The following is a 14,449-nucleotide window of genomic DNA, read 5'->3' as shown; positions in this document are numbered from 1 at the left end:
GGCATGCCTTTAACCATATAAGGTAATAGTGCATATACATTTTTAAACTCATACCGATTATTTTCTGCAGGTAAATGTGGAATGTATTTTGTGGAAGATAACGCTTCTGACACAGTTGAAAGTTCCGTGAGTAGAGGCTTAAGTTTGCATTTGTATGAATCTAGACAAATTCCCAAGATGTATAAATTTAATACAACCAGAGAGCTTGTAGAAAGAACTGTTAGAGTTCATTAATTGTCGCACTCTGTGTAAATTTGTCTGAATTCCAATTTTTTTTTAAAGATAATTTTAAAAAGAAGACCATGCCATCCCCTCTGGCTCATGGTCTGATTCGCAGAGCCCTGAGTATTATGAGTCATATTCTAAAGTGCTCCTGTTATTTCTGTGTATGTCCACTCGATTTCTCACTGCTGTCCTCAGTAGCAACAAAGTCCCTGCCACTCCCAGTTTGCTATCATGTACATTTGCCTTCAAAAAGAAAGAAAAATATTGTCTAATTGAATAACTTAAGTAATCCTGATATTCACATAGCTTAGTAGTCATGATTTTTATTCTTCTGGAAATACTGATATCAATCAAAAAATAACAAAAAAGACTCAATTCACATTTTTGTACAGAAAAGCATTTTATCCATTTGAATTCATTTACATGCCATTAAAATATTGTTTTGAGAGCCCTGTAACAGGAGAAGTAAGGCTCTTTGTTTCAGAACTTCTAAAGCTACAAAGTGCTAAGGATGTAAGTAAATAAGATTATGTATGGTTTAATGGTGAATACATATTTGATTCAAAGAAATTAATGAGTGAAAACATAAAATTTGGTTGTAAAGCAAATCATGTTAAAAAATAATTAATTTAATATAGCCCCCGAAAATTGAGTAGGCATTATTTCATCATTCATATAGGAATTACTACAGTATTTATCCCAGCTAGTAAAAATATAGTTATGTTATTTTTCAAGATGTATCTTTTCAGCAACCAAAGAATTTAATAGTTGATACATGAACCAGCTTTTTTTCTGGATCCAAAAGGTTACATATTCCACCTTTAAAACTCGAAAAAGACCCTTGCTTTTTAATAGATTGAAGGCTTCTTCTTTTCTCTGTCCTTTTGTAGCATTTTTTCTTACTTCCTGTATGACATTTGCTATCTTGCCTTTTAAAAGTGGGTGCAAATATCTCGTCCCCCCTTTTTATCATACATAGATTTATTTTATGCAGAGCACTTAGCAGAGCACCTTGCCTGTAGATGCTTAATTAATGTTTATTAACTTGAATTCATGTTGAATGTCGAAGCTAAACAGGGAGGATTTTGGTTTTAAGAATGAGAATATTACGTGTTCATTAAAATATTTTATTTTCTTTGTAATATATTTCCTGTCTCTACTTCTAGAAATGGGTTGGGACCCAGCACAGTAGTAAAGCACACATAGAGCAGGCCAAAGTGTCACTTCCTCCTTACAGCTGTTTTTCAAATTTCTCTTTATTTTTGACTCCTGGAGATTTCATTTCCCTTACTTTCTTGCAAGCTCAACTATACATGTAAAAGAATATTTGCTTAGTAAAAGAAATCGGTCTGAAAAGTCTACATACTGTATGAGTCCAACCATATGACATTCTGGAAAAAGGAAAACAGTGGAGACAATAAAAAGATCAGTGGCTGCCAGATGGAACAGAAGGGAATTATAGGGCAGTGAGACTAGTCTGTATGATACTGTAATGGTGGATACATGTCATTAAACATTTGTCAAAACCCATTGAACTATACAACACCAAGATTAAACTATGGACTTTAGTTAAGAATAACCTATTCAATAGTGGCTCATCAGTTGTAGCACATGCACCACGTGAGAACAAGGTGTTCACAGTAGGGAAACTGAGTGCGGGGAAGCGTGGAGCGCCATGCTATCTGCTCGATTCTATAAACCTAAAACTGCTCTAAAAAATACAGCCTACTAAAAAAGTTTAAACGAAGGCTATTTAAATTCTTTTCCTTAGATTTTTTAATCCAGCATTTTGAAGGGTTTAGTAGTGGGAGGATTTTCAGAGAATCTTATCTGCCATTTTGCCGCAAAAGGAAGACTTTCTATTGCATTTTGATAGTTTTTAACAATCTAAAATTATGTAGAGTAAATTACTTTCATGTTATTTCCTTTGTCTTTAGAGCCTTCAGGGAGAATTGGAACCAGCATCATTTTCCTGGACATATGAAGAAATTAAAGAAGTTCACAAGCGTTGGTGGCAATTGAGAGATAATGCAGTAGAAATCTTTTTAACAAATGGCAGAACACTCCTGTTGGCATTTGATAACACCAAGGTAAATTTGCCTTTATTAATACATATACTTTTTCAAAGCGATCATGGATCAGTGTAACTACACTCATACTGATTAAATGAAGTTTTAACTTATTTAAACTTTGTTTCTGAAATCAAATAAAAATTGCCTTGTTTCTTAGTACTGATTAAACACTTAGTTATATTAGGATTACTTTTGTCCTCCAAAACTGTATTAAATTCTCATTCCCCGGAGTGACAGTATCTGTAAAAAGCAAATGAACGAATGTATAACCAACCTGAAAGTAGTTTAACCTTGATAGTAGATTCCATTTTTGACAAACCCTTTTTTGACCGCCACATCCTTTCAGCTGCTATGTGTCTGCTAGCCTTTATAGAAAACCTCTTGGAAGAAACTGTGAATGCTTGCTGCTTCCAATTCCTCCCCTCCGGTTCTCTATGGAAATGCTCCAGTCAGATCTTCGTCTCACCACTTCTCCTGTAACTTCTCTGGTTAGCATCACCAGTGACCTCCGTGTTGCTAAACCCTATGGTCATATTTCTTAGTCTTCATCTTACTTGACTCCTCAGCAGCCTTTGACACAGCTGATTATTCTCTCTTTCTTTAAAGAAAGGAAAAAAAAAAAAAAACCTTCCTCACTGGGCTTCTGAGTTATCACTTTCTTAGTTCTCCTTTTAGCTCACCAGCCATTCCTCCTCAGTCTTGTTTGCAGATGCTTCCTCTGGGCATCTCGGCGCTCACTCTTCATTTTATTTTTTATTTTTTAAATTTTTTGGCCGCAGTGCACGGTTCTCAGGATCTTAGTTCCCGGACCAGGGATTGAACATCCAGGAATTGAATCCAGGCCATGGCAGTGAAAGCGCCGAGTCCTACACTGGAACGCTAGGGAATTCCCAGGGCTCACCCTCCAGACCTCTTCTCTTCTCATCCCATCTTGTGACTTTAAATACTATCTGTGTTATAATGACTTACATATTTATATCACCACCCAAACCTCTTCCCTGGATGCCCACTCAAATATTTAAGTTTCTACTTGGCATCTCCACTTGGAAGTCTAATTGGCATCTCAAATTTTACACGGACAAAACTGAACTTCTAATCTCCCCCGCAAAATCTCTTTGCAGTTTTCCCCATCTCAGTAAATGGTGACTCCAGTGTTTCTGATTGGCCAGGTCAGAAACCTGGGGATTATCCTCGACTCCTCTTATTCTTTCATCTACTACATCTACTCTATCAGTAAGTTCTGTTAGCTCACCCCTCAGAATACATCCAGAATCTGACTGCTTCCACTGCTACCATCCTGGTCCAAGCCAGTCATCTCTTGCATAAATCATTACACTAGCCTCCTAACTGGCCTCCCTGCTTCCATACTCCCTCTTCTTTCAGACTGCTCTCAACACAGCAGCTAAAGTGTGTCAGGTCGTGCCATTCCTCTGCTCAAAACCCTCCGACCACTTTCTGTGTCACTCTATTAAAGGCAGAGACCTTACAGTGTTGAATAATCTGGCACTTCCTTATCTCTCTGACCTTATCTTCTACCATTCTATCCTTCACTCTCTCTAATCCATCTGTGGAGACCCTGTTTGCCTTGACTATAGCAGACACACTGATGCCTCAGGGCCTTGGCACTTACTGCTCCCTAGAATGCTGCCTGGAATGCTTTTCCTCTTAGAACTACATTACTGACTCCCTTACTTTTTTCAGGTTCCCTGGTCAAATGTCTTCTTATCAGAGAGACTTCCCTGATTACTCTAAATAAAACAGCAACCCCTGCCTCACTGCCACCCCCAAGCATCCCTTATCTCCTTTGCTTTGCTCTATTTTTTTCACAGCACTTAAACGCATCCAACAGTGTCTCCCCAGTAGACTGTAAGGACTTTGTTTTGTTAAGTGCTTCAGCTTTAACACCTTAAACGTGCTGGTATATAGGTGCTCAATAAATATTTGTTGAATGAATAAATGTTTCCTTTTTCTTGCTGAGGTTAGTATGCAAACTGTCATAAATTCTTTTCCACCAACCTTAGCTTCAGCAGTAGGCAACCTTCAGATTTATTTTTTTTTAATTTTTATTGGAGTATAGTTGCTTTACAATGTTGTGTTAGTTTCTGCTGTACAACAAAGTGAATCAGCTACATGTATACCTATATCCACTCTTTTTTGGATTTCCTTCCATTTAGGTCACCACAGAGCACTGAGTAGGGTTCCCTGTGCTATACTGTAGGTTCTCATTTGTTATCTTTTTTTTTTTTTGCGGTACACGGGCCTCTCACTGTTGTGGCCTCTCCTGTTGCGGAGCACAGGCTCTGGACGCGCAGGCTCAGCAGCCATGGCTCACAGGCCCAGCCGCTCCGCGACATGTGGGATCTTCCCGGACCAGGGCACGAACCTGCGTCCCCTGCATCGGCAGGCAGACTCTCAACCACTGCCACCAGGGAAGCCCTAGTTATCTATTTTATACATAGTATCAATTGTGTTTATATGTCAATCCCAATCTCCCAGTTCATCCCACCCCGACCCTTCCCCCTTGGTATCCGTACGTTTGTTCTCTACGTCTGTGTCTCTATTTCTGCTTTGTAAATAAGATCTTCTATACCAGTTTTTTCAGATTCCACATATATGCATTAATATATGATATTTGGGGCTTCGCTGGTGGCGCAGTGGTTGAGAGTCCGCCTGCCGATGCAGGGGACACGGGTTCGTGCCCTGGTCCGGGAAGATCCCACATGCCGCGGAGCGGCTGTGCCCGTGAGCCATGGCCGCTGAGCCTGCGCGTCCGGAGCCTGTGCTCCACAGCGGGAGAGGCCACAACAGTGAGAGGCCCGCGTACAAAAAAAAAAAATATATATATATATATATATGTATATACACATATATGTATATGATATTTGTTTTTCTCTTTCTGACTTACTTCACTCTGTATGACAGTCTCTAGGTCCATCCACGTCTCTACAAATGACCCAATTTTGTTCCTTTTTTATGGCTGAGTAATATTCCATTGTATATATGTACCGCATCTTCTTTATCCATTCTTCTTTTGATGGACATGCAGGCTGCTTTCATGCCCTGGCTATTGTAAATAGTGCTGCAGTGAACATTGGGGTGCATTTGTCTTTTTGAATTATGGTTTTCTCTGGGTATATGTCCAGTAGTGGGATTGCTGGGTCACATGGTAGTTCTATTTTTAGTTTTTTAGGGAACCTCCATATTGTAACCTTCAGATTTAGAATATAAGTTTAGTTTTTGTTTTTGCCTTGAACCGATTCTTTTTTTTTAAATTATCATAAAAATACATAACATAAAAGTTGCCATCTTAACCATTTTCAAGCGTACAGTTCAGTTGTGTTAAGTATATTCACATTGTTGTGAAACAGACCTTCAGGTTTAGGTTCTTAAACACCCTGTAATCTTGCCTATTCCATAACCAAGATCATTCTTCTCATTCACTTTTAGTCTCATCTTTGATTATCCACATCTGTGACTCACCTTCCTATGCGTAAAGCATATACACATTTAAGAGGGGTAATTCACATTTGTTTTTAGCAAAGTCCTGGCTCGTCTGTTTTTTTCCATTTATTATCAATTATCATTTAATTGCTTTAGAAGAAATCAGAATACCTTTTTTCTGTGACAGAACTTTTGTGCCTCTCTAAAAAAAGAGTTTATATACTAGTTTTCAATCAGTAGTGAAAATCAAGTATTCTGTTTTACATAGGATAATTTATTTCATTCTCAGGAAATAAATATTATTACCCTCATATTACAGGTATGATAACTGTAACACAAAGAGTTTAAGCAAGAAAAAAGACCCGTTCTGTCTGTCAGAAAACTATGCTCTTTCTAGTGCATCATGTTGCATTTATTTAGGTGAAGACTCTTCATTTTGCTTTATTGATTTTTTTTCTTAGGGTCTGTATATAAGTGACTTTTCTATACAGACTTCTTAGTTTCTTACTGATTTCTCCAGCTGCAAAACATAGTGGTTAAGAGCCACAAGTGAATGAATGTAAAAAAAATAGAAATAGACTCATAGATATGGAGAACAAACTAGTGGTACCAGTGGGGAGAGAGAAGGAGGAGGGGCAAGATAAGGGGAGAGGATTAAGAGGTACAAACTATTGTGTACAAAATAAATAAGTTACAAGGGTATGTGGTACAGCACAAGGAATGAAACCAACATTTTATAACAACTCTAAATGGAGCATAATTTATAAAAAAAATTGAATCACTATGTTGTACATCTAAAACTAATATAATACTGTTAATCAACTACACTTCAATAAATAAATAAATAGCCCAACCTTTGGAGGAAGACGTGGATTTGAATCTCAGTTCCCCACCAGTCAATGTTATTGGGCAAAAAGTATTTTCTTGGAGGACTTGAGATTACTAACATGCCTGTAATATCATGGATTCTTTGGAGGAAAATGTCAAGCCTAAAAATAAAATCTGGGTTTTTTTCTCTCCTTCCCTTATAGGTTCGTGATGATGTGTACCACAATATACTAACAAATAACCTCCCTAATCTTCTGGAATATGGCAATATCAGCGCTCTGACAAATTTATGGTATACTGGACAGATTACTAATTTTGAATATTTGACTCACTTAAACAAACATGCCGGCCGATCCTTTAATGATCTCATGCAGTATCCAGTGTTCCCGTTTATCCTAGCTGACTACGTTAGTGAGACCCTTGACCTCAGCGATCCATCAGTGTACAGGTAACTAAAGACATCATCACCTCTTGGCTTTGTCAATATGATGTATTTATTTTACTGAAGTTCTTATTGTGAGAATTTTCAAACATGCACAAAAATAGAATGAATGTATAATGAGCCCCATACGACCATGACCCCAGCTCAACAATTACCAAGATTTTTGCCAAACTTATGTCATCTTTTTTTTTTCTTCTTAAGATGAGCCACACAAATCTTTTATGTCATTCATATGGTCTTTGGTACACATCTCTTAAGAAAAAAGGGGGACATTTTCTTTCATAGCCTCAGTGCTGTTATCATATCTAAGAAAATCAACAGTAATTTCATGGTCTCATCTAATATCCAGTCCGTTTTCAAATGTCCCCTGAGTATATCAGAGGTGTCTTTCTATAGTTGATTTGTTTGAGTCAGGCCCACTGTCACCTTTGGTTGCTTTGTGTCTAAAGACATAACATCTAGAACAGCCCTATTTTTGTGTATGTATTTTTCTCTTTCTTTCTTCCTAACATTGACTTGTTTTTAAAACAAAAATAAGTCATCTATCTTGTAGGATGTCCCCCATTCCACATTAGCATTTAGGTTTTTCCTCTAGCCTCTGTACTTCCTAGAGACTGCAGATTACTTCTAAAGGCTTGCTTAGATTCAGATTCAACATTTTTTGGCAAGAATCCTCTAGAGGAGGTGGTGTGGACTTTATATTGCCCCATATCAGGAGGCCTGTGATATCCCACTCTAAGGATGCTCAGGCTGGTCCGTGGGTTCAGCCTCCCGTTGAACTTGTTTCTTTCATTGATGATTATTGTTCAAGTCTATTATTTCACTAGGGGTTACAGAATGGTGATTTCCTGTTCTCTCATTTCTTCTGCATTTATTAGTAGAAAACATACAAGATGAGCCCAGGATATTTTGTTGTGTCAGAGAGCAAGGAAATTACTATAGGCTTGTCAGAAGGACTCGGGAGCCATATTTGCACACACATGTTCATTGCAGCTTTATTCGCAGTGGCCAGGAGGTGGAGGCAGCCCAGGTGTCTGTCTGTGGATCAGTGGATGGGGAAAATGAGGTGCATACATACAGAGGAATATTATTCAACCTTAAGAAGGAGGGAAGTCCTGTCACATGCTGAGCCCTGGGGACGTTGTGCTAAATGGAATGAGCCAGCCACAGAAGACAAACACTGTGTGATTCCTCTTCATGAGTTGTCTAGGGCAGTCAACTCAGAGAGACAGAGAGTGGAATGATGGGTGTGGGGGACAGGAGAAGAGTGGGGTGGATATAGGGGGTTGTTGCTCAGCAGGTGTAGAGTTTCAGCTTTACAAAGTGAAAAAGTTTCAGAGACCTGTTGCACAACGGTGTTGATATTGTTAACACCACTGAACTAGGTACTTGAGGATGGTTAGGATGGTAAGTTTTGTGATGTGCGTTTTTTTACCACAGTTACAAAAAAATAAAACACTTAGGAGCCAACTTGAAGTGGCTCTCACTGCCAAAGATAGGACAATCTGGGCATCAGAAACAATAATGACTACAGTTGCTTGAACACATTTGAATTTAAAAAATACTTAAGTTGGCTTTCCCTGGTGGCGCAGTGGTTGAGAGTCCGCCTGCCGATGCAGGGGACATGGGTTCGTGCCCCGGTCCGGGAAGATCCCACATGCCGCAGAGCGGCTGGGCCCGTGAGCCATGGCTGCTGAGCCTGCGCATCCGGAGCCTGTGCTCTGCAACGGTCGAGGCCCGCGTACTGCAAAAATTCAAAAAAAAAAAAAAAGTACTTAAGTTAACAATGACACTTTTTAAAGGCCCCCAAAACAAAGCAAAACTAAACTCACTGGTCACTGTTTGGGTAGGGCATCAATTCCTTGCTTTTGAAATTTGACAACTAAGGAAAAGAATTAAGCTTTTATCCTGCCTTTCCTGAATGAGTTGCCTTTTAGGGTAACCCCATAGCCCTAGTTGATGAGGGAATATTCTGTTTCTTTAGTTTTGAATAACATTCTCTGGCTAGGATCAAAAAGTCAAGAAATAACAACTGTTGGCAAGGATACAGAGAAAAGAGACCCTGTGCACTGTTGGTGGGAATGTAAATTGGTGCAGCCACTGTGGAGAACAATATGGAGGTTCCTTAAAAAACTAAAAATAGATCTGTCATATGATCCAGCCATTCTGCTTCTGGGTATTTATCAAGAGGAAATGAAAGCACTAACTTGAAAAGATACCTGCACCCCCATGTTCACTGCAGCATTATTTATAGTAGCCAAGATACGGAAACAACCTAAGTGTCCATCTGTGGATGAATGGATAAATAAAATGTCACACACACACAATGGAATACTATTTATCCATAAAAGAGAATGAAATCTTGTGACAGCATGGATGGATCTTGAGGGCAGTATGCTAAGGAAACAAGTCAGTCAAAGACAAATAGCATACAAATAAGTATGATCTCACTTGTATGTGGAATCTAAAAATAAAAACAAAACAAAAACAGAACAAACAGAAAACCTCATTGATACAGAGAACAGATCGGTGGTTGCCAGAAGCATTGGGGGGTGGTGGTGGGATTGTGGCAAAATGGGTGAAGGGAGTCAAAAGGTACAGGCTGCCAGTTATGAAATGAGCCCTGGGATGCAACGCACAGCACGATGACCTTAGCTAATAACACTGCATTACATGTTTGAAAGTTGCTGAGAGAGTAAATCTTAAAAGTTCTCAGCACAACAAAAAAAAATCCTGTAACTACGTGTGGTGATGGCTGCTACCTAGACTTACTGTGGTGATCATTTTGTAATATCGAATATACAAATATCAAATCATTATGTTGGACATCCGAAACTAATATAGTGTTATATGTCCATTACACTTCAATTAAAAAATTATCTATGTAGTTTAAAGAAGAATTGACCACCAGTATACTACTTAGTGTATTAGAATATTTTAATTATAACTGCTAAATAGTAGGCCTAGTTCAGACAGCTTTCAAGAAATCAGATTCAATTTAATTTTTGTCAATTTAAAAAAGAGCAAATGGCACATTATTTATCTTTTAGACATTTTTATACACTGCTAATGTACATTTAAATTTTTACACTACTGAGGACTTCCCTGGTAGTGCAGTGGTTAAGAATCCACCTGCCATTGCAGGGGACATGGGTTCGAGCCCTGGTCCGGGAAGATCGCACATGCTGTGGAGCAGCTAAGCCCGTGCGCCACAACTACTGAGCCTGCTCTCTAGAGCCCGCGAGGCACAACTACTGAAGCCCGCACGCCTAGAGCCCATGCTCTGCAACAAGAGAAGCCACTGCAATGAGAAGCCAGCACACCGCAGCAAAGAGTAGCCCCAGCTCAACGCAACTAGAGAAAGCCTGTGCGCACACAGCAACAGACCCAACGCAGCCAAAAATAAATAAATAAATTTATATTTTAAAAAAAAAGAATGATATTGTAGAAATGTATATTATGGAGGAGGGGGAGATTTTTATTTAAATGTAATTATACATACACAAATAAGGAGAGAGCATCTGGAAAGGCATGTACCCTTCCAGATATATTGTGAGTAATAGTATTGTGGTTGATTTTTGGTTTATTCTATTCACTCATCAGTAACTTCTGATTTTCCAACCACACAGTATTACCTGTGTTCAAAAAAACTACTTACACTGTTTAGAAAACAATTGCATGCATGGCAGGATCTCAAACATGATTTCTCCTATATTGAGGTGAATTTGTATCTATGCTATAAAACTGTCTTTACTTTTTAACAAAGTTTTTAGGATTATCAGAGTCTCAAAAATGAAATGAATGTGTTTGCTATCACTAATTTTAATATCCCTAGGAAATAATTTTCCCAAAAAATAGATAAATCATCCTCTGGCTAAGCAGACCTGGTTTGACTTAACTGAAACTTGAGCAAATCTTGATGTTGATCTAGTTGTGGTGCCAGATGTTGAAACTCCAGGTGGTCCCATCCTGGTGCCAGACCAGATGGCACCTCAGCCAGAGCAGCCTCTGCCCTTCCTCGTTGCATCTTGTTCTCTTGCTCTTTCATGGGCCTCACACAGATGCTGCTTGACTCTGTAGCTTGTGAAAGTGGAGACTGATCCTAGAGTTCTCTTTCCTCCCTGATACAGTGTGAACACCAGCACAGACGTGCATACGCATGCACACGTTTGCTACACTGTGCACGTGGTGTCAGTCGCTGTCCCCGAATTAGATAACAAAATGTTTATGTCAGTACTCGCATTCCAGATCTCAGGGTGGTCATTTTAAGCATGTGTTGTTTCTTCAGTTTTCACTAACTTAGTAATTACATAACATCTCCTCATGATCATGTCTCCTGTCCAAACTGCCCTTCACTCTTCCTTGCTGAGCTGGGTGTAGCATGTGGAAATGGGGGTAGGAACTTCCAGGGCTTGGTAGGAATCAGCTGCCGTGGGCAGCATCAGTTATGATTTGGAGGAAGTAGAGGAACCAGAGAAGGGAGGGAGAACAGCAGCTCTTCTTGTGTAGGTTATTCGTTAAGTCAGGATTTCCTAATAATGGTATGCATCTGTTTAGAAAAATTCTATCTTCATAGGTTATGAAATCATAATTGTGACTTAATTGCAAAGCAACATGTATAAGCACTAAGCCAAGGGCTGAGTATTTTGTTGACCACTTATTTACTTGTAGACATCTAAGGCAGCTTAAACCTGACAGTATCAGCATACTTCGATGTTTTCCATCATCTCTTCCTTTGTAGAAATCTCTCCAAGCCCATAGCCGTGCAGTACAAAGAAAAAGAAGATCGTTACGTGGACACATACAAGGTAGGTTTAGTTTTTCCTCATGTATTTTGATAAGTAAAAACTGGATTTTTGTTTTACAGACTGTTTTACCTAATTTTAAACATATAGTATTGCTTTTTCTGTTTTCCACTTCCTTGTGCTTTGATTGACAGACAACTGGAAATCACTATGTGATTTTAAATATTATTCTCTGTCTTAATTCTCTGAAAACATTTTGCCCAGAAAAAGAAATGCACTTACTGTTACATAAATTGGAAGCTCATAATCCATTGTAATGTTCAAATATATAAATAATTATATTCCTTACAAAAATCACAAAGATTTCCAGGGACCTGCTATTTGTATCCCCTAGTGTTATATATAATAATATCAATATATTTATAATGTACTATAGTCCCTATTATTCATCTTAGCAAATTGTGCACAGGTTTATTAACAAAAAATACTGGATTGTAAAGTTTAAAAATAGAAATTAATTACCCATTTCTGTGAAATTAATATTAATGGAATCCTGCTGGAGATTTTAAAAATCCCATTTGTCATATGTTACATTCTTCACAACAGTATCAAAATAGGAGCAGCTGAAGCAGTTTTCTCATATTCACCATGTTATCTTATGTCAAAGTTCCAGAAAGGTCCATCCAAGCGTCTTACAACTGTCACAGCTTGATGCTTCTGCAGCTAAAAATGCAGCAGTGCTATGGGAGTCAAAGAGAAGTGACTCCAGAAAATTCACTGTCACCTGACTCTGTTATTAGAGACAGAAGCTACAGGAGATGAGAATAGTGACAGATGTTAAAGATTTGATTGGGCTTCTTACTTTATGATGGGAAGACAGGAGTAGTTGAAAAGTCACCACTGTCTTTGTTATTTCTGTGTAACTCCACTGCAAAACAGCTATAAAATGTTATATTAAAGAATTCCAATAATATGATACAGGTTTTACATTTCTATTGCAGTTCCCCTGATAGAGAAGCATTTCTCTAAAGAATGTAGCATTACAGCTTGAAACCCTCTTAAGATGCAGACATCTCTAGTGAGAGTGGCAGCTCTTATTTATTGAGCCCTTGATCAGTTGAGATATATTAGATATATATTATCTAAACTGATATTATTATCAGTTTAGATTTATGTATTAGTTGGGAGCCAGAGGGCTGGGAGGTGGGGTACAGAACAGGTGGGTTCTCTATGAGCAAATGAGAGGGTAAACATGCACGCAGTGTGTGGTCAGGCCTTAGTGGGGCACCAGACCCCCGGACACTCAGGAGGGCTATGGGCAAGCCATGGAGAATGGCGTCTAATGGGCAGCAGAGAAGGATGGGAAAGAGGACAAGTGAGGCAGCTCCAGCTCTGCCTGGAGCTCACTGTCACGAGTTCTGGTCCCTGTGTCCTTCAGTACCTGGAGGAGGAGTACCGCAAAGGAGCCCGGGAAGACGACCCGATGCCCCCAGTGCAGCCCTACCACTACGGTTCCCACTACTCCAACAGCGGCACCGTGCTCCACTTCCTGGTCAGGATGCCTCCTTTCACAAAGATGTTTTTAGCCTATCAAGGTAAGGGTTGTTTCATAACTACCTCAAAGGTCAGATTGGTCATCGGGGATAAAACACTTGTCTGACGTCCTGAGAACGTACTGAAACTAATCAAACCATAGGAAAAAGAATTCTATATATTCCCGCAATAAAATTCTCTTCAAGAAACCAGCAGTGGTACTAGGAGGATGCGGAATTCGCGTCTCCGCACAACTAGGGCACCTACCAGGCCCCAGTGGGGGACTGCGGACACCTAAGCGGACGCGAGGAACCCCCAGTGACCGGGTAGGATGCGGGGCATGGGGGGAGTGAAGGGGGAGAAGTGGAGGCGGGACAGGACTGGCGCCCCTGAGGGGAAGGGATTTCAGGCCAGAAGGGGGAAATTGGGGAACCATTGGGAGGGCAGAGGATCAAAAGGGAGCGTGGCCAGGTTTCCCCTGCCCACTTGGGCCCCCAGGAACCTGCTGAGATCCCCGGACCTGATCCTCTGCCCACCGAGGCCCCCTCCAGCTGCGCGGGTCCTGAGGGAGTGGAAGGTGGGGAAGTGGGAGCAAAAGTAAAGCCCAGACCTCCAGGACCGGCATCCCTGAAGGGTGGCTGGGGGAGAGAAGGAGTTCCTACACCCGGCAGGACCCACCCACGGTTAGGCGTCCAGTGGTGACGGGGGAGGCCCTGGGGGAGATGGTGGGGGAGGGGCACAAAGGAATGGAGGGGAACGGGGCCAGCGCTTTCCCTGTCCACTTAGGCACCAGGGAACGTGTTGGGCTCCAGGGCCTAATCCTGTGCCCTCGGAGCCTCCCTCCTGCCGTGCAGAGCCCAAGCCCCGCCCCATCCCCCTACCCGGGGCCCCACCTCTACACGCAGAAACCCCCTCTGAAACCCCCTCCAACGAGCTGGGCCTAAACCCCACCCACACACCCTCAGGCAGGGCCCTGCCTCCAAACTCCGGAACTGTACACTCCAGAGACCCTCCTTTCGAGGTGCTGCCTCTCCCCTTCCATGCAGGTCCTAAGCAAAGGCCCTGCCCCACGCTGAAATGTCACCCCCCCCACCCGCCTAGGTCCCGGTCCACCCTAAAGCCTGCCCCTGCCTAAGTTCCATCCCCCACCTAAACCCCACCCC

At 40.7% G+C, this 14,449-nt stretch overlaps 1 protein-coding gene across 3 annotated transcripts in view; it reads left to right on the top strand.

Moving 5' to 3' along the window:
* LYST (lysosomal trafficking regulator) overlaps nt 1–14,449 on the top strand; it is a 193,923-nt gene that overhangs the window by 135,829 nt on the left and 43,645 nt on the right. For all 3 annotated transcript variants that reach the window (XM_027094060.1, XM_027094059.1, XM_027094061.1), the window contains 5 exons: nt 71–126; nt 2,163–2,315; nt 6,770–7,014; nt 11,750–11,816; nt 13,192–13,348. In XM_027094060.1, the coding sequence (XP_026949861.1) occupies nt 71–126; nt 2,163–2,315; nt 6,770–7,014; nt 11,750–11,816; nt 13,192–13,348 (678 nt within the window). The remainder of the gene's footprint in view (nt 1–70; nt 127–2,162; nt 2,316–6,769; nt 7,015–11,749; nt 11,817–13,191; nt 13,349–14,449) is intronic.

This window comes from Aethalodelphis obliquidens, unplaced genomic scaffold (genome assembly GCF_003676395.1).
Source record: "Aethalodelphis obliquidens isolate GAN/ISIS:26980383/991018 unplaced genomic scaffold, ASM367639v1 scaffold87, whole genome shotgun sequence".
NCBI lineage: Eukaryota > Metazoa > Chordata > Mammalia > Artiodactyla > Delphinidae > Aethalodelphis > Aethalodelphis obliquidens.
This window is presented reverse-complemented; position numbering and strand designations above follow the sequence as displayed.